Here is a 19,302-nt window from a genome sequence, read left to right as displayed (position 1 = left end):
GACATTGTTTCATAGCTTCACCCAGCCTTGCCACTCTTTTTTTGTTCTACTAAACCCTTTTTGAGATGAAAGAGCAGAACAGCACACAGTGTTCAAAATGCATCTGCATTATGGATTTATACAGTTGCATTATGATGCTTTCTGGTTTTTAATCTGGTCTTTTTACCGTAATGTCTTGTGGTCCATTTCCTTTTTTGCTGCTGCTGAGCAACGAGCTGATGGCTGCACCGGACTATCTGCTATGACTTCATGTTCTTTTGTGAGAAGTAGCAGCCAGTTCAGAGCCCATCAGCCTCATAATTTTCCAGGCTGTGTTTTTAAGCTATAGGTACAGCTGAGATCTGTCTAGCATTTTGCTGAGGATGCAGAAACAAGAGGAAAGTGCTGTCTCTGGCCTGTCTAACTGGGAACTTCAAGCATATGCAGCAATTGGCAAGGACCTGTTTTTAACACAGTGGTTCACAACCTCCCTCGCAAATCTGGTGGATTATTTATATTGAAGTTCTTCACTGAAGTTGTCTGTCAGTTGAAGAACATACCCAGGGCTGTTGCCCTGGGCTAGGTAGTCTCATGAGCAACAGGAAGAACCATACTTACTTTCCAGTTGACACATGCATCTTGCTTGCACTTGTAAGGAACATTTAATGAAGAACTGTTGTTTTTACATAACTGAGGACCTGGCACCTGACCCTAGCAAGGGGAAAGGACCGAGAGACATTGGACTATGAATTCTTAATGTAGTACACAGTCTCTTCCCGGAATATATACTGATACCTGTATACATACTGACACCTGTATTTACAAGTGAATTTAGGGGGGAAGGACTGAGAGACATCGGACTATGAATTCTTAATGTAATACACAGTCTCTTCCCAGAATATGTGCTGACACCTGTATGCATACCGATACCTGTATTGATAAGTTAATTTAGGGGGAAGTGTAGCCAAAGTACCAGGAATCCATATCTTAAATAGATTGATAAGGGAAAGAGTATTATGTGCATCAGGATAGTCTGTAAACCCTGAAGTACCCAACCAATGGGGAACATGGGAGGGAAATTGCAGCCGGGATTTTGGAGAGATATAAGCAGGGGCTTTTTGCCCTGTTAGGTGTGCCTGCCTTTATGTAAAACACCCGGTCTTGCAAAATTGTTATTAAAATATGCTTTGCTGAGAGATCCTGCCTGGGCCTTTTATATTTGCAAAATAATTGTTTCCTACACGCTCATTGCTGAAGGACAAAATATTTTGATTTGAAACTTATGTTCCACGCAACAAGTATTTTACTATATGCTTGTTTAAATCAATATCTTAAATATACTATGTGCTAAATTCTGTAAGAAGTAAAATAGGGTAGAGGGAGCTAAAAGTACAGTGGTAAACATTAATCTTTTAAAAGATGGTTTTCCACTCATAAAAATGCACCTGCCCTGTTTGCATTGCGGGCTTTAAGGCACTGAATTGCGGCAGGAGGGAAAATCTAATAGCACGAGTCAGTCCCTTCAAAAACCGCCAGCTGTGTTACGCACAAGTGTGTGTGCGCTGTACACAAAGCTTTTCCACTTTCTTTTTATTTTTAGTATTACCTGTTGTTTCTACAATACCTTAGAAAATTGATCAGCCACTATATCATTTATTCTATTGGTAATCTTTTAGTGTTTGCTAGTTCATACCGTTTTGTCCTGTATTCACGTTTAACTTTTCCAAAGTGACTGACATTGGACATTATTGCAGGCTGCCCCTGAGCTTACTGGAAGTTTTTAAACTTTAAATGTCTTTTCAAATGTTTAGGGTTTTTTCTGCAAAATTTGTTAAAATGCTGCCGGCATTTGCAGAGTTTCAGGATCTTTTTGATGGCAATGCTAAAGTGGGTTGATTATTTATAAAAGACAATTCTTTGAAGTCACACCTTCCCTGGAACTAATATCTTTTTTAATGTTGTTTTTCCAGCGTTGGGTAACACTTTTTTGGGGGGAGGGAGGAGAAATGAATCCGTAGGTGGAAGAATTTAATTTCAAGATAAACAATATATTTTCTGCTGTTATATTTTTAGCAGAAATGATAGAATAATAATTCCCACAGAAATACCCTATAGTTCTATGCAAAATTGATAACATGTGGATAAATCTTAACTTCCAGTAGACTACTTTTTAACATGGCAGTTTTTTTCCATGTTGAGCTCCCAGTGAAAGCCTTCCCAGAACTACCTAATTGCTTCCAGAATTCCACTCAACTGGACTTGCTCTTTATATATAAAGGGCCAAAGCAAACTTGCTCCCTAGTGTGGACTTCGTGCAGTAATTAAGTTGCTGTACAAGTTTCCGACACAAGATGGCAATGAGTCACCTCCCCTCTCTGGTTACTTTTTCTTGTTTTCCATTGGACATTGGTTTCTGGATGTTAGTTTTTTTTCTTCTAGGAGGAAGATGGGTTTGCATAACCCTGTCCCTCATGTTTTCCACTCTCTGGTTTGTTTTTGTTTGGTTGTATGACATAGAAGACTGCACAGGATGGTAATTTTTTCTCAGTTACGCTTTTCTCGTTAGCAACTGCATGGCAAGTATTAGTTTAAGCTTTGTTACTAAAAAACTGTTAGGAACTGAATGTTTTAATCATTTCAGAAAGGGGATCTTCCAGTGTCTTATCCTAAACCTAAGATCCATATATTCCTAGTGCAGTAGCATTTAAAACATGCTGGATGGTGCACATGTACATTGAATACTTGAGGTGGATCCTGGCTTCAGGCAGCCGGCAGGAGCTTTGCCACTGACCTCACTGATCACAGACCCCAAAGAAACACACACGATCCATCTTCACTTCTTTCTTCTCCTTTACTCCCTTTAAACAGCTAAACTAGGAATGTTGCAAATGCAACTTTTATGTGCACAGGATAAACAGGTGTAACATTAGTACATGCGAAGCATCTCTTTAGGTCAGCATCCTATTCCTCCAGTATCCAGTTTCCTCATAAGTTTAAAAAAAGGAAAAGAAAACCCAGAACTTCACCGAACTGTAAGTAAGACCATGTGCATTTACACAGGGAGAGTCATTGGCTGGAGGTGGGAAGGGACTTGTGGAATGCCTGTGGAAACTCGATCCTGAAATTACTGGGTATGAATGTGGAGGGATCAGCTCTAAGTTCGTTTGTCAGTAATATTGACACCTGTACAGGTGCCGTGGGCTACCTGAGACTTCGTTCTGCACAAAAGCTTTTTGAAACTTCTGAGCCCTCACATGAAGAAAAGATAGCTTAGGGTCATTTGTTTAAATTCTGTCATACGTTTGTAAGGTATGGAATAGAACAGTTTGCAGAACTTAATTATTTTCTTGTAAAGGCTAAAACATAAAACCTAAATAAACCAGTGTTACAGTAAAGTACTTTAAAGTTTTATATCTAAAGTGATTGCTTAAAAGTTGCTGCATTAAATTCTTAATGGACTTTTTCTCTTGTGTTGAATCCATTAGTGTTTAATGTAAAGCTTTTGCAAACTTTAAGTATTAATAGTTTAATATCATATGTGAATATAATAAACTTGCTGTTTTAATGGAGTTAGAAAGCTGATGTTAGCTGGGGTTGATACTTCCATATGCAAGTGGCTGAGTCAGGATCTATGATGTATTTGGCTGAGTGGGCTCTGTTGTATGTAACAAACCAATTTAAATCAAGCAAGTCTTTTTTGTTATGCATCTATGCAAAGTTGGGGATGAAGTGTGTGAGCAGTACTTCACAGATAATTACTTGCTCTTCAGTTACTTTTCCTTTGATTGCTGTTAGCTGCAGAATAAAATTGTTGTGTGAAACTAATCCTATATTGTGCTTTTTACTGTGGCCTACTTCAGATTTAGTCCCTTGACATGACTCAACACTTTTTGATTTGACTTGCATCCTATAATGTCCAACATGACATTGTTTTATGTAGTCCTTTAAATCATGCTTTGACTTGGCTTCCTAAAGTCTTTGCTTCCATTTTCTCTTCTATTATGAGTTTAAACTTTTTTGAAAGATCACAGCATTTCATAGGAGGCAAATCTCAGCTGTAGGGAGGAAGATCTCTCAAATAAGCAGATCTTGGGTAATTTTACATTAGAAACCAGAGGCAGACAAAGCAGTTTGAAGGGTGGTGGCTAGTAGTCCTTAGATCAGTTCTTGAGGTCCTTGTTCAGAGCCAACGTGGGTTTTGGTGTTTACAAGATACAGAAAAAAAAGGTAGAATTTTGAAGATATTTGAATATAGAGCCCAGATGTCACCCCCACTGCTCAAAGACTAACTTGAAGAAGAGGAAAGCATCCAAAGTCCAAATGGAGGAGTAATGTTGTTAGAATCTGCAGAATTACGGTAACTTTGTGCTCTCACTTCTTCCATAATGCCTCAATATTGGATTTTTAGAAGTTACGTAAGTAAAAATATGGTCACTTCGTAGTTGTGAGACAGTTCACAGAAGTGACAGCAGTCTTGCTTTGCTCCTTCCAGCTGGTTGCAGCAGTGAGGAGCGCTCAGTTACGGTCTGATCCTGAGCTGGCAGAAGGTTACACCAGGAGATGTCGTGACCTTCTAACCAGACAAAAGCAGAGCGGCCGTTTCCCTCTGGGAATCACGGAACAGATCTCCAGCTTCTGATCCGCATCTGCAGGGTCGCTCCTGTTGTCACTGTCCCCTGCCAGCAGCTTTCCTTTGGTCATTGGTGGGGCCTGCATCTTATCAGAGGCTGCCTGTCGCTTAGAGCATGTTCATTTCTGCCCCAAACTCAATCAGTTAAATAAAGTGCTCATGTGGGCCACCAGTGTCTAACAAGTTTGAGCTTGTGCTGGTGTCACGGTGAGCTGGTGGCAGTTTGACTCCTGTGTCCTCTTTTTGCTGTGGAGAGGTCCTGGTGCTCCATGGCGCAGGAAGGCAGGGGGCAATGTGCTTGGAATCTGTGCAGTCGTGTCTTCATTTCCCTTGCCTTTGGACGTGAGCGAGTCAGCAACAGTGCATCTCATTATTTTTAGTAGATTTGCCGACTTGCTGGTACTCTGACAGAGTGCAAATTGGTTTTGCATGATTATCCTGGTTTTAATTCCATGTAGATAACTTATGAAATTAAACCAAGCAAGTGTGCTTTGACATGAAAGACACTAGTTGAATGTTTAAGTTTGGTTGGTTGGTTTTTTTTCCTCTGAGTTTCGGGGCAGCTGCATGAAACTAATGAATTAAAACCAGAAGAATGTGTAGGATGGTCTGTGTCAAAGTGCAGATAAGGTAGTTCCTGCTTTGTGTCATGGCAGAAAGTGCTTTAAAAAGATGCATCTTCTCAGAGAGGGAAGTAATCCTCAAGGGAGAACATACATCACTTGTAAACCTCCTGTGATGGAGTGATGGTTTACTTAACTTGAGAATGCCAGATGACCACAGATGTCTGCTGTGATTTCTTAAAGTTATTGATGAAGAGTTAGGCACTGATGTCCAGATTCTAAAATGGATCCTTACAAAGTTCAGCACATTTGTCACTGACTAAGCGAAGCCTATCACTTAAAGTTGACATTGAAAAATAATGATAAACTGCTACATGAGTAATGACGTATTTAATGCCTGTTAATCTCACCCTAGACCCATGTCTCTTGTACCCGAGGGTCATTCTGGTGTTGTCTGCCAAATTTTTGTTTTGCTGAAAATTTCCTTGGTAATGCAAGAATCAAAACATCTAATTGGATGCTATTTTCGTTTTAGTACTGGTTGCTAATGAGGTTACCTATTAATCAAAATTTACGTAAGTACTTATCAGGGAGAGATTACTACTTGTGTAAACTCAAACCTTTAAACTGGCCAATGCGTGTGTTTGCTTTGAACTCATGTGGAACTGTGGAGCGTAACATTCACGTTTCCAAACTCTGGAGGAGTCGATGTGGTGTATGTTGCACAATGTTGATGTTGCAGTGGACTCCACTTTGCCTCTAATTTGGAAGTCTGTATAAAAAAAAAAAAAAAGAGAAGGAAATATTTTTAACTAGGAATGATAGCAAACTAAGGAAAAAGTAATAGAACAACCTGTTTTTCTTCAGGGCGTGATGACTTACATTTCTGACTATCAAAAATGAAGTTCATTCTTATGATGATCTAAAAAACTCATCACCATTTTATTTTCTGACATGTCTTAGAGAGACTTTAATGTAACTAATCCTGATAGCATATTATTGTATTATCCAGTTACTGAGTATGCTCTATTTTGGGTGGAGAACCAACACATATCAGTTACTTCTTGTGTTAAAGTCTCTTTACAGTATTAAGGTTTTATGTCATTTCTGCATAAGAAGTAGTTTTGGTTTTGTTTTTTGGTGGTGTTTTTATTTTTTTACATCACTGGATGTTTCATTGGATGGTATTTTGGTTTACCCTTATACTTTTCACTATTTCCACCCAAAATAATGAGCATCATTGTGTTCTGATTCAGTCTAGCTTAAGAGTTTTGATTTTGAAATTAAATCTTTCTGTGTCTGTAAGTCTGATTCAAGATGTAAGTCTGTTTTATGTTCATGCTGCTGTTAAGCTCCTCCTAGTTGTCCAGTAAGCAGCACCACTAAATTCCGTTGGAAGACGGAGTTAGTAGAACAGTTTTAATTAAAAATCTACAGTAGAGAAGGACTGAAAGGTGCCTGAGTCCTACCTTGCTATTGCAGAGATCGTGACTCTCATAAACTTGCAGCTTAATATCGTTTAATAATCAGTTGTACATTAAGCTAGCCTTAATGACAGTATAGAAATGTATACTCGTTTGTGACCTCACATCACAATTTGCTAAAACGTAGTTTCTTTTCTGTAGACAAGCGAGAGTGATGTGTAACAGCCTGCAGAAACATATCTGGTATAAAGTCAGCAGACTCCACAGCTGTCAGGTTTGTGTCAGCCCCGTACCCCGGGTCCACGTGCTCTGTCAGAGACACAACAACTCAGTGTGCACCCAGGGACCCCTCTGAGATGTTCTCTTCAAACGGGGAGGGGGAAATGTGTTGCCAAAGCTATTTCATTAAACTGCAGGAGTCCTGCTTGTGTATCTGGGGCAGCTATAGGTCAAGACATTGATTAGCAATCTACAATTTCATCAGCACAATGCACAATTCCTGTTCCTGGTGCTAAAAAGCCTTACTAGTAATGCTAGAATGATGTTCCAGTGCTCAATACCTTGTGAAAATAGCTGAAGTGTTTTCAGACAAGCTACAAGCTCCGTTCTACTGCTGCCTGCTTATCTTCAGTCTGAAATAAAGATGATACTGTTTTGTACAGGCAGCTGGTAGCTTTGCTCAGGTAAGATATGCAGGAATTAATAATTACTATTATATTAGTACTTGCAACAAATGCGACTTCAGTGATGGCAGCTGCGGTTTGTTTTTGTTTTCTATATAAAATGACTTCTTCAGACTAAGATTTTATGTTTCTACAGCAGGCTACATATATAATCTAGAGGTGACCTTTTCCTGTTTCAGAGGTGGATTCACCTATGACAAGGAAAAGAAAAAATGTGCACTCTACATATATGTCTTTGTAGGAAGCAGCTCCTTGATATTTTCTCCTTTTAATGCCATGCAAAAAGAGATTTTCAGCCAGGTCACTAGCAGGCAGTTGTTGATGAACTCATATCTATGAAATGAACATGTTGACTGACTCTTGGAGTTTTTAGCAGTGATATTAAAATAACGTGTTTAGCCCCTTGTCTTGTTCTACGGTTTAATATATATATATATTTCTGAGAGGATGCTGAAATATTATCTTTGTCTCTTTAATAATGAAAGCATCTCACCTGATGCACTTGGATAGTTAGAGCATGTCCCTGTACTTCTCAATGTCTTTCTGGAACTGATAACCAGAGTACAGATATTCTAGATGTTACTCGGGTCAAAATACCTTTTATCTCAGGATAGCAAAGGTACTCATGCAAGTTGAAAAGTTGTCAGTAACTGGTGAATATAATGGTCAATGTTTAGCTTTATATGTCTGAGAGGGGAAGTCTGATTTATAGATTTATTTACAACATTTTTGTATCATAATTTTCCCAATCTATTGCACATCCTTTGAGGTTAGAATTTATAGAAAGAACTCAAACTGGCTGCAAATTCATAATTATAGATTGCAATACATGTACGAAACATTTTGTAACAATAAAGGAAAGCTACTACGATGTAGCATCAGTTAGCATCTTCATTCTAACTACTAGTAACTAAAGAGTATGCTAGCTTGCATTTTAAAGGCTTTATATTTTTAATGATTAATGAATTTACTACATGAACTATTATAAATTCCATTTAAACATTTCACGGTTCTGCAGTGCTTTTATCACTCTAAGGAGCTAATTGTTAAAGATTGATTCACATGATTCATCTTCCCGCTCAGCCTTTTTTAAAGAACTTTTAGGTGCGGACTCTCTCTCGACAAACCAATATTTATAGCAGTTTGACAGCAGGATGAGGAACAGCGTTTGTCTTTGTAACAGCTTGAAGAAAAGGCCTTTCCCGCACCCAGCCATGCAGTTACAATCTTGACCTCTTTCTTAGCTGGGAACGTACACTCAGCAGACAAGCAGCACCTCCCATGTGTTTTCTTGACCCTGTGACTGTCCATTCACTTCCCATCTGTTTTGCAGCCTTAAAGGAACAGAGGGGGCCCTCTACTTATAAATCTGTCTTTGCAGCTGATAAATGATGTTCTGTCTCTTTAAAGGCAGCCTGGGTGGTTTTGCCTTCCTCCCCCCATTAAAATTTAGCTTTCCTCTTGGCCTCATCCAGAGGAAAATACAGTGTGTGAACAAGAGGAAACTGGCAAAAAATGCGATGGGTATTTTCAAAGGATGTTCGATGTTCTCAAATTCAGCAGAACGTGACGCTGCGGTGATCAGTAAATTGGAGCAGCTGCCAGGCTGTGCGAGACATGAGGAATCGTGTTGATGCAGGTCTTGTAACCATGGTGGAAAGTCCACGTTCTGGGGCATGATTTGGGTGGTGGTGGGCGCGCCGCATCCAATGGTTTCAACCAGAAGTTGAGCTTGTGTGTAGCCCTTAGAAAGTCCGGAATGTGATACAAAAGGCTGAACTCCGGAGAGGTGATTCCCCCTGTCCTGGTTTTGATAAAAACAAGTTTCTCTTTTAGTGAATTTTGCCTGTCAGCTAAAGCCTTCATATTAGCTACATTTTCCTGGAGAACCAGACACATGTTTTGGTAAACCTAGCAATGGAATGCAAACTTATTGATAAGCATGGATGGACATCTCACGAGAGGGGCAGCGAGAAACCGGTGACCAAGAAACTGCCCAACTGTGTATAACATTCCACTCACATGAATACTTCATATAAAAGTGGGAGATCACAAGGATCTCGTCCCTTTTCCTTTTTCCCTTCTGCTTATGGCCGACATTAGGAGAGGACCTTGCTGGTCGTCCCTGCGAACTGAGGCCTAGTGACAGACTGAATCCAGCTCCGGGTGGCTACAGAGTCTAATCCAGGACTTTGGGTGCTGGCTCTGCAGTTGCTGAGGCTTACAAGATTGGTTTTGTATATTTTGTATTATTTTCTCTATTCTTATTAGTAGCATTAGTAAAACCTCTTTAATTTTTCCAACTCTCTTCTCTCTGCCCTTCTTTCCCTCCTGATCGCCTGTCCTGAGTGGGAAGGGGGGAGGGAGAGGGGCAAAAGTGGGAAGTGGGGGGGAGAGGAGGTTAACAATACATCTGCCAGGGTTTTTGTTGTCACCCCACAATCTTAACCCTCGACAACCCCCCACTCATATATACAGTTCTTCACCCAACCGTTCATAGCGGGTTGTGTACAACTGCAAGGCTTGTGTCTTAGGCAGCCCTTAGCTAAAATTCACCATTCAATATGAAACTGTGGATGTACACTTCCACTTTTTAACGTTGTGCTTCTGGGCATTCGGATGAAATCTGACTACAAACTGGGCTTTACGTTTTACTAGAGGAAAGATGAGCATTTGCAGCAGTAAATTCAACATTTCTGCCTTTATGGTTAATTAACCGTAACATAGAAGTAACACAGCAAGCACTGGGAATGTTTGTAGGCAAGGAAGGGATTAATAAAGGAATGAAGATTAAAAAAATAAATAAAGGGGGGGGGGGGTAAAGTCTTGAGTGCAATCCAGAGCAAAATGAGTAACAACCATGAGCTTTCAAATATCAAAGCCATGTCAACATAAGTTGAAGATATAAATCACTTTAATGTAGAACAGGAGGATTTATGAGGAGGTATTAACACATTTTTGTTGTGCTTGTTTCATGCTATAAGTTTCATCAAAGTACAAAATAAAGATGGATCTATGTCCAGAAAGATTTTACAATTTTTCTTGATGCTGCAGGTGAAATTGATGTACTATGGATAAACCTGGAAACAGGGGAAGGGAAAACTTTTTGATTTGCCTAAAATCTTCATGTTTTCTCCCTGTTGGGGCACAGACAGATATGAACATCTTTACAATTCTGTGCAAAAAACATTGTTTTTTTAAAGTAAGTATGTTTGATTTGAATGTCTCAAAATTAATTTATCTTCAGAAGCATAAGCAAGACAGATTTTGTGGGCAGAAGACACACCTTTTATTAAACCAGTTAATGCAGTTGGAAAATATCTAGAAAACTTTTCCTTGCTACTTGGAGGATGGTTGAAATAAAATAAGTAACGTACTTCTGTGATTTGTGTTTAATATTAACTTTGAGGCTATTTGGCCTTACCTCCGGAGATTCACTTGGTAACTTACTTTAGCTGTTTCTTTTTAGCAGTGATTCCCCAGGTTCTGCACTGTTCATTACTAAATAGGCTCACCTGTGTAAGTCAGCAAGCGCTCCTTGTAAGACTGACTATTTCAGGGGTTTCACTTCTGACCAGCTTGTGATACTAGGAAAAGCAAACTTTATCTGTATCTGTGCCTTTCTGTGTTCACACTGTACCCAAATCCTAATTATGGATCAATTAGTCTGGTTTTGAGCCTTTTAGATTTAGAATCGCAGGATTTATGAAAAGAAAATGAGTGGGTAGCAATATCATTTCATATGGAGATAAGGAGAGGCAGCATGAATGAGGATTTCAAGACATCTGAATAAAGAATTTCCTCATTCTGTCAGTGAAGTTTTATGGGATGTGGAGGAAGGATTACGGGAATATTCATGACAGGATCAAGAGGCATAATGAGTTGATGTATGAACCAGCTTATCTTTTAGGTAAACACAGGGTAAATGGGAAGTAGAATAACCATTCATTTGCTCCTAGGCCTGTGAATTTTGCTGTTCTAAGATGGAAACAAGGGTTTAGTTACAGTTATTCTATATTGATTTCATGTGATTTCTTGATCACTGTTTAACAAATGCTGGAAGAATTATGTGTGATTTCACACCTGCATTAAAAATACCAAAGACCACGTTGTCTTTCTAGAATCCAGTGTAAGCGATAGTATATATTTAAACTTATGCATTACTATATAATAAGAGTGTAATAATTGAACAGCCTTCTGTGATATTAGAGCATTGTGTAACAGTGCTGGGGTAGTTCAACCTGTTACAAAAATGATTTCCTAGTAAGCTGAATGCATTTAATCTGTGGTTTGCTTGTACATGGAAAAACGCAGTATCTCAAAACCTAGGAAGTGCAACGTGTCACCTTTGTCTATCCCTTAATTTACTTACGTAGTGAGTATTCTTATCTGAAACCCAAATGATATTCTGGGTTTGGCATGCTGATAAACCATGCTCAGGACAAAATGTTCTGCCATTTACAAGCATAAATCAGTAATATTTTGATCTAGGTGTCAATCAGAACCCTGCAAATGTGAGTACACAGCTTTCACAGAGCAGTGAACTCCCCCAAATAAAGACGGGCATCATCTGACCCTTGAGTTGTGACAATTAATTGTTCCAAATGCAACGTCACATGGTGCTGATGAAACCACGGGCACTTACCCCAGAACTGCAGACCTTACAGTTGTGCCTATCAGTCCTGCTGGAGCATTTACATTTACTGGTTTATTAAGACGTGTGTTGTGTAAATGCACAACTCTGAACCCATTTAGCAGATCGCACAGAACGGACCTGGGTGCAAGTGCTGCAGGTTGGCCGGGCTGTGCTGCTGCAAATGGCTTTTCTGCTGGGAGCACAGGGCATCGCAGGAATAATTGCAGCTATTTGGCAGCCATCATAACTATTCTTTTTTAAGAATAGCCAATGTATGAGGTCCTGAGATAATTTAATACTTTGAAAAAAATAATTATTACAGTTAAGCAATCATTTCAATTCAGTCCAAGTATAGAAACTAATAAAGTGCTCGTAATATGGAGGCAATTTTAGAATGTCTGTTCTCTGAACAAACACAGCTGATTCAGTATATTCTGCTGGAATACATATTTGCTATCCTGTTATTTTAATATGCCCTAATCAAAAAATTAAAATAGATTTTGTTGGCACAAACCTTTTTTTTAAGGGTGAAATAATAATTACAGAGTTTTGCTGATGCTATTAATTTTCAGGACTGGAATATTTCATTAGCAAGAGGTTGAGAAGGGAAAATATTTGCATTTAATACTGCTAAATCTGCTTGCTTTCACCAAGTCTAATGGCTTGATCAATATGAAGAACATACCTGGGGAAAGCATGTAGCAATAAAAAAAATCTACATAAAAAATAAAGATATTAAAAGCACAACATGAAGAGATCTTCTGGGTCATGAGGTCTAATCTGTTATCGCTGGCAACTTCTGCTCGTTTTGGATAGCAAGGTTACAAGTCAACTCTGTCCAAGATAATGGAACATTATTTCAGAGGCTAATTTTGTAAACATATATGGAGCATCATTACTGGAAGCTGTGCTAAGTAGTTGCCTGAATAACTACCACAGGATTAATGTTTTAATTGCAGAAGAGGTTTATATACTGACATACAATCAATATATATAATTTTTTTTAATTTAAAAAGATAATAATGAGAACACTTTGTGCTTAGTAAGGAGAAGTGATCATGGGACTACTTTTTTCCATTGGCAGCTTTCAAAGGTTATCTCTGTTAAACCAAATTGAGGATTTTTTATTATTATTTTTTTCCTGGTAAAAATTGGCTATTGCTTTTCCTTAACTTCCACGATGCAGCTTTTGCCTCCATGCTGACTGTAATCTTCATTTGAGATCAAAGTACTTAAATTTAAGAAGGTTCTTTGGTGTTTCCTGTAAGACGCAGAGTGTGATTCAGCTTTGCTGTACATCAGCGTGTGGATTAAGCACCGCTGGGAAGGGGACACTGAAGTACGGAAAGTCTAAATGGCTTTCCCTTCGTCACCTAAGAATTGCATGATAAACATTTAAATTTGAGATTTTTTCATCTTCATGCAAGCTATTTTCCGTACTTCATTTCAAATGCTACCTAAAATTCTCTACTTCCGTTAGAACAGGACTACAAGGTTTTGTTGAGGTTGTTATTATCATTATCACTGTTACTATAATTACTCTAAAATGGATTTTGTAACCAGCTACGGGATTGCCACTTTGTTACTGGGTGAAACTTTTAGTTCCCTTGGCTACATTCTTAGAGCATTCTCTTATTCTCTTCTGGGGTCAGGTTTTGGGTTTTTTTCCCCCACTTGTGCTTATGTATTCCATTGAAACCTGATTGGTTTTCTTTCTGTTTTGCTGTTACTTCACCTCAGCAAAGTAAGTTTGTGACATGTAGTACTGCTAAAGAGAAGAAAACGTTAACAAAATAGAACCTTGTATCTTCTACAGGGGAACATAAGGCTTTAATCCAATAGTATTTTAGTCTGTGTTTATTCTCATCTGACTTATTTATGTCTGTCCTACTGCTCTCCCCCTGCTCCTTCGTGTTTCTGAATCGGCTGTAATCACACACAGAAGGAGCTTCAAATGAGGATGTGGTGAGAGAGAAGCAGGAAATCTCGCAGGCTTTGGATTCCAGCTGCATTCTGAATCTTCCTCCATAAGCAATTAAATAAATCAAATAGGTTATATGATGACAAGTGCTGTATGGAATTGAGAAAAAAGAGTGGAAAAATGCCTAAACCTCTGAATTTTTCCCAATGTTGCGTTTTCATTCTTAGTAACTATTTGTAGTTGCATTCAAGTTGTGTTTTTATAGAGAAATAAACTCCCAGCTTTAGTGTTTGTACAAAATAAGGTTCTGCCCACATCCGTCTGGTTACTACTGCAGTGCAAGGAAATAAAGTGCAGGTTTATACGTTCTTAACATTGTGTGTGTTGAATACTGACATTTGGTTCCCTGAAGCTGTAGCTGCTGAAAGAGCACCGGCTTTCAACTCTTTCTGGAATGATTAGTGGTGTTTGTGAGACTTGAAGTAGAGAATAAGGATATTTGATTAAAAGGGAAAGGGATTAGTGGACATAACTTAAAGAATAACAACTCCCTACTTGTTACAGGTGTACAGTAGTTCTCCTGCACATGATCTAATGGAAATTTCACGGTTTTGAAATACAACATTTCTCGTATTTGATTGCTTTGGTAAATTTTTGAATTATTAAATTAGCATAATAATCATAAAATATGTTTCTAGAAGTTCTTCAAATGGGATGGGGTTTCATCTGATGTAGAAAAATATCCTAAATCCTAGTAATTAAGACATTAAATGCATAGGGTAATACTGACAACAGTGTTAGTTTTTGTTCGTGTTTGCAGGTGTCTTTTTTTTCCGTTCTGGGCATGTCCTCAGTTAAGCAGTGAATGATGTGAGTGATGATCTTTTTCATTCCTCCAGAAAAAGTTCGGGAAATCCAGGAAAAACTTGAAGCCTTCATAGAAGCCCTCCATCAAGAGAAGTAGATTGTTCAAGCAGGTAATCATGTTTAGATCATAAAAAGATTGCAACAGTTTTCTCATTGTTATATATAAAATATCCATCTTTTTTAGATGCACATGTTTTAATGCAGACTTGGTGAAAATTCCTTTTTGTTTTATTCCAGTGCCTGGCTGCTGCTGCTTCTTGTTCCTAACCTGCAGAACTATACTTTCAGCGTTAGTGCTACAAGCTGAAACTTATTAGAAATATGATTACTGGCTAGTTATTCAGATACTGTGACACACTGTATTTGATTACTCCGAGCTCATTATTTTTATCTGTGTTAAGAGAAAGAGGGCAGAACTAGCTGGAATCAAAACTGAGGGAATATTTTTCTTGTCTGTAAAGCACTTTGATTCTGTTTTTTTCCTTGAAGGCACTGCGTATTGTTGGCAAAAAATATTTGCATGCAAGTAATTTCCAAATTTCTTCTCTATTAATTCTCAGAAACGTAAGTCTAAGTGCTGTCATATATTTTCAGACATTTAAAAATAATCTCCTTTCTTTTCCACAGCAACTTTACCCAAGAACGCAGGCTTTTCCAGGATACCTTTCACAAAGAAAACTGAATAGAAATGGCTTTTGTGTCCCGTTCTCTTTCCTGTCTTTTGGGGAGAATCCTGAAATGTTGGAGGAGAAGAAAATAATGTCCCATGGGATTGACAGGTTCAGTTAAAATCCACCTGCTCTTTTAATTTTTGAAGCTACATGCACATGACAGAAGAATCTGACTTGTGTGTCAATGAGACAGCTTGGGAGTCTGCTGAAGTTGTACATTTGAGGTTGTTGGTTTTTTTTCCTGAAAAAAACAAGTTTTGGTTTTGGCATCTGTCTTGTATGGTAGAGCTGGATCGCATTCATGAAGTGATTTTATCTGTTGTCATTTTCTTGCTTACAAATGATCCTTCGAGTTTGACATAAAGTTTAAGTATTTGTATGTGCATTAAAATTCCCTTCTAAGTAATGCCATTTGTATTCGTTATGCGCTGTGTTGAAGCATTCTCTGATCGCTCTGGCACAGATTTAAAAGCGTGGTATTGGCGTCTTGAGAGGAAGTTGTGGATTTTGTTAAACTCAACTCTTGAGAGGCATCATCCAAGCGCTTCTTGTGCTTTCAAGTGAAAGTACAGACTGCTGTTCACTGACACCTTGAAAGGTTTGGCTCAGGAAATAATGTCAACAGCTGCTCCTTTTACCTGCTTTTTCCTAATATATGTTGTTCCTCTTGAATCATAGCCGATTACATTTCATTTCTGGGATTGCAAAGACTCCCATTTCCGTGATAACTCCGCCCTTCACCGTAGGTACAAAGTAACCTGATTGAGTACGTGCGAGATGTAGAAAGATACTGTGTACAATTCCAACTTGCCCAACTTCCTTAATTTAAAACAGGAAAATTGTAATTAATTTCATTTTTCTAATAGCTACTCTAAGACCAAAATTACTTTTATGAGAATGTTATGCATGAGGTCCTTCCACACCCACTTGGTTTCTCTCATTCAGTATAGTAAAAATAGTAAGTGGTCTTTCTTTTATTGCCTTTTAGTTTTGCCATAGAAATGCCGTGATATAGCATGATATAGGCTCTATATCACAGGTGCCTGGCGATTAATCACCACCATATTTTTCTGCCCACGCTTTGCTACAAATGATCTAGAAATACTTCTAAATACTTCTTCTGTGGAAGGAGATATTAGGCCTGAAATAGTTTGTTTTGCAGTTGTTTATGTACATTGAAAAATTGACCTAGGTTTATTTTACCCTTTTGAAAAGACTACTGTTTTATGTGTCAATTAAAATAGAGGCATGTGAACATTTTCCAGCAGATACCATTTCTGTTTGCTCTCAGAGGAAACAATACAAAATTTGGTAGGATGTTCCCCAAATGTGCAGACACAGAATATTGAGTCAAGTGGACAAAAAGTTAACATAGAACTGTTCATAAAATGGTGTTGAAAGGTTAAATATTCCAAGGTGATCTAACTGAATGTTTTGGAATTATCTGCTTAAAATTACTTCCTGAAAATGAGTCCTTGAGAATGGAAAACATGAAAAACTGTCTTGTGTCATAGTCATTCTCTGAAGAGAACTTCAGAAACAAAAGTTGGCACAATTCTGAAGGCAAAGTCCTTAGGTTGTGTAGCAAACGAAATAAGTCTGTACTTGTGTTAAATCCCTCTTTGTGAAAAAAAAAAGGCACCAAGAACACAACAAACCCAGAACTTGTGCATTTACCTAGAGATCACTGTTTGAAACTCCTGTGTAATGTAAATGTTGCAAAACGTCGCATCCAGTGGCCCAGCATTTGTATCTTTTGGTGTCACGTTCCTGTAGTTTTAGTTCTGACTTCTCTGTGCTACTCATCTAAGACTTAGCATGATGTATTCCATAAACACTAGGTATTTATTGAATAAAAATGTAACTGAATAAATAATAAAATGTGGGTTTTGAACACAGTACTACCGCACCTAACTTAGAAATCGCTTTGGCCTTCTTTTTCTCATTATTAGATTGTGAAAAAATATGCTGTTAATGATATTAAAACGTCTGATTCTGAAGTGCTGTGTCAGCACCAAGTGAGTGGTAACTGTGCAAAGTGTTATCTTTTATTATATAAATTAATGATTGCCATTTATGTAATATATCTAGGCAAAAATGTCTTAAGAAAAATAATTATGGGCCAGTTGAAAGCTGATCTCTGTGTGCTTAAAATAAGCATGTTACTGGGACAATGGCTTTGGGAATTACAGAGCAGTCATCTTACCAACACATGGGTCCAGGAATAGATATTTTTCCTTGTAATTTTTTTCATCTCTAAGAAAGAAAAAATCAATTGAAGAAAAATTATATTCAGTGTAAAATTGTGGTGTTGAAGGTGCTCCATGGAGTTTAATTTGCAGATATGGGCATGTTAGGATCAGTGAAGGGTTGTAACTCTATGTTAACTTCATTCATGATTAAACCTACTGAAAAATGGCCTTGACAAGTAAACAATGGGTAATTTTATGGTGGTTTTTATACAATTTTATGTTAAGGTTACAGGACAGAAGAGTTAATTGCAAGTTGTGCTTATCTCACAGTTATTTGAACTGTCTCCAATTCTTGTGATACTGACAAGTATGCTATTCAAAACTGTTTTGCACAAGTTCAGGATATTTTTCTGTATTACATACATGACCTTCAGATTCTGCATAAAGAAATTTATTGCAAGGAGCAAAGACTAATCTGTAATTTCTGTGGCTTTTCGAGGTTAGGGAGAGGATCAGCAAATATAAATGTAATTATTCCTTAAATGGATGTTTCATTTCCGACGCATGTTCTTAACTGTCATGTAGATATGGTAAGATATTTCTGTTTTTCATGAAATGAGATGTTTATGAGCCAAGGTTTAAATGTTAATGGCCAAGGATTCTTCTGTCACTTCCTCGTGAAAAAGGCACAAATGGTGCTTTTTCAAATGTCAAAAATTATTCCTTCTGAGCGGTTACTTGTAACCTCATCCTAAGGTATCAGACCATGAGACAGAATAAAAGCTTAGAAGTGTGTAAAAGTGTCAAAAGCAAGCACAGTTGAGTTCGAGGGTGAAAATGTCAAGTGAAGTTCTTAGTTATTACAAACATACGGGTGTGCTCTGTTTCACCATCCAGGATATATTAATCTTTTTTTTGACTGAGAATATTCTGAACCCAAACTGAGTTGTGATGGATTTTCAAAGCTAAAGCATAGAGAATTTAATTTATGTGTGTCTTAAATGTAACATAGTAACTCATAACAATTGTATTTAAAAAGATGCAAGTTATTTCATCGCTTCTGTTGAGAAATCTTGATAAATGGGATCTTTAAGTCTGACCCAGGGCCCCTTGAGTCATTTGAAATTCTTTGTTCTTGGTGGGATGTGGTCCTGGTGATGTCTGTGGGATATTTTTATGTCAGTGAAGGTGTTTCCATGTGAAATCAGTCTGTGGTGATAACTGGTTTTTTGCGGAGTTGCAATGTGGGTTTTCTTTGACTATTTGGAATGTGTTTCTAGGTCTTGAGGTGCTTCAGGAGCAGTTCCAGTCGCGCTTCCTCCATAGATGGGATGTACAGTGGTGAAGATTACTCAAGAATCCAGAAATAAGCCCTCTGATGCTTGTGGGGCTCATTCTGGAATTGGCTCTAGGTGCTGTTCTAGAGCTTATTCCAGAAATATTTCCAGCCGTTTCTGCTGAAAACGTTTATGATGCCTGGCTACAAATGGCAGCGTGTTTGTTGCAGAACGCTGATAGAAGGTGGTTTATTTGCTGCTGTTGGAAGTCTGTAGGGTCTAAGAGGGCTTTCAGGGCAGAGTGTCCTAACCTCTGTGGTGATTTCTTGTTCTGACATCTAAAATGGATTTTTGAGCTGTCCTTGGTAGTGACAACCAACAAGATGAGCTTTGTTCAAGTTTTTCACCCAAAGGACAATGATGAACTTTTTGAAGGTTAATCAGAGTGGCACATAAGTT

General features: G+C 38.1%; 1 protein-coding gene across 8 annotated transcripts in view; it reads left to right on the top strand.

Moving 5' to 3' along the window:
* OPA1 (OPA1 mitochondrial dynamin like GTPase) overlaps positions 1-17,288 on the top strand; it is a 55,079-nt gene extending 37,791 nt beyond the window's left edge. For 4 of the 8 annotated variants that reach the window (XM_065844279.2, XM_065844275.2, XM_065844281.2 and 1 more), the window contains 2 exons: positions 14,736-14,813; positions 15,331-17,288. In XM_065844279.2, the coding sequence (XP_065700351.1) occupies positions 14,736-14,800 (65 nt within the window). In that variant the 3' untranslated portion in view covers positions 14,801-14,813; positions 15,331-17,288. Of the gene's footprint in view, positions 1-9,382; positions 9,567-14,735; positions 14,814-15,330 lie in introns of those variants that run through there. The other 4 variants (XM_065844278.2, XM_065844274.2, XM_065844280.2 and 1 more) reach the window with 2 other exon arrangements.
* Positions 17,289-19,302: the final 2,014 nt, after the last annotated feature.

Source organism: Patagioenas fasciata, chromosome 9, assembly GCF_037038585.1.
Source record: "Patagioenas fasciata isolate bPatFas1 chromosome 9, bPatFas1.hap1, whole genome shotgun sequence".
Taxonomy (NCBI): Eukaryota; Metazoa; Chordata; class Aves; order Columbiformes; family Columbidae; genus Patagioenas; species Patagioenas fasciata.
The sequence above is the reverse complement of the archived record's forward strand: the minus strand, read 5'-3'. Positions and strand labels throughout refer to the sequence as shown.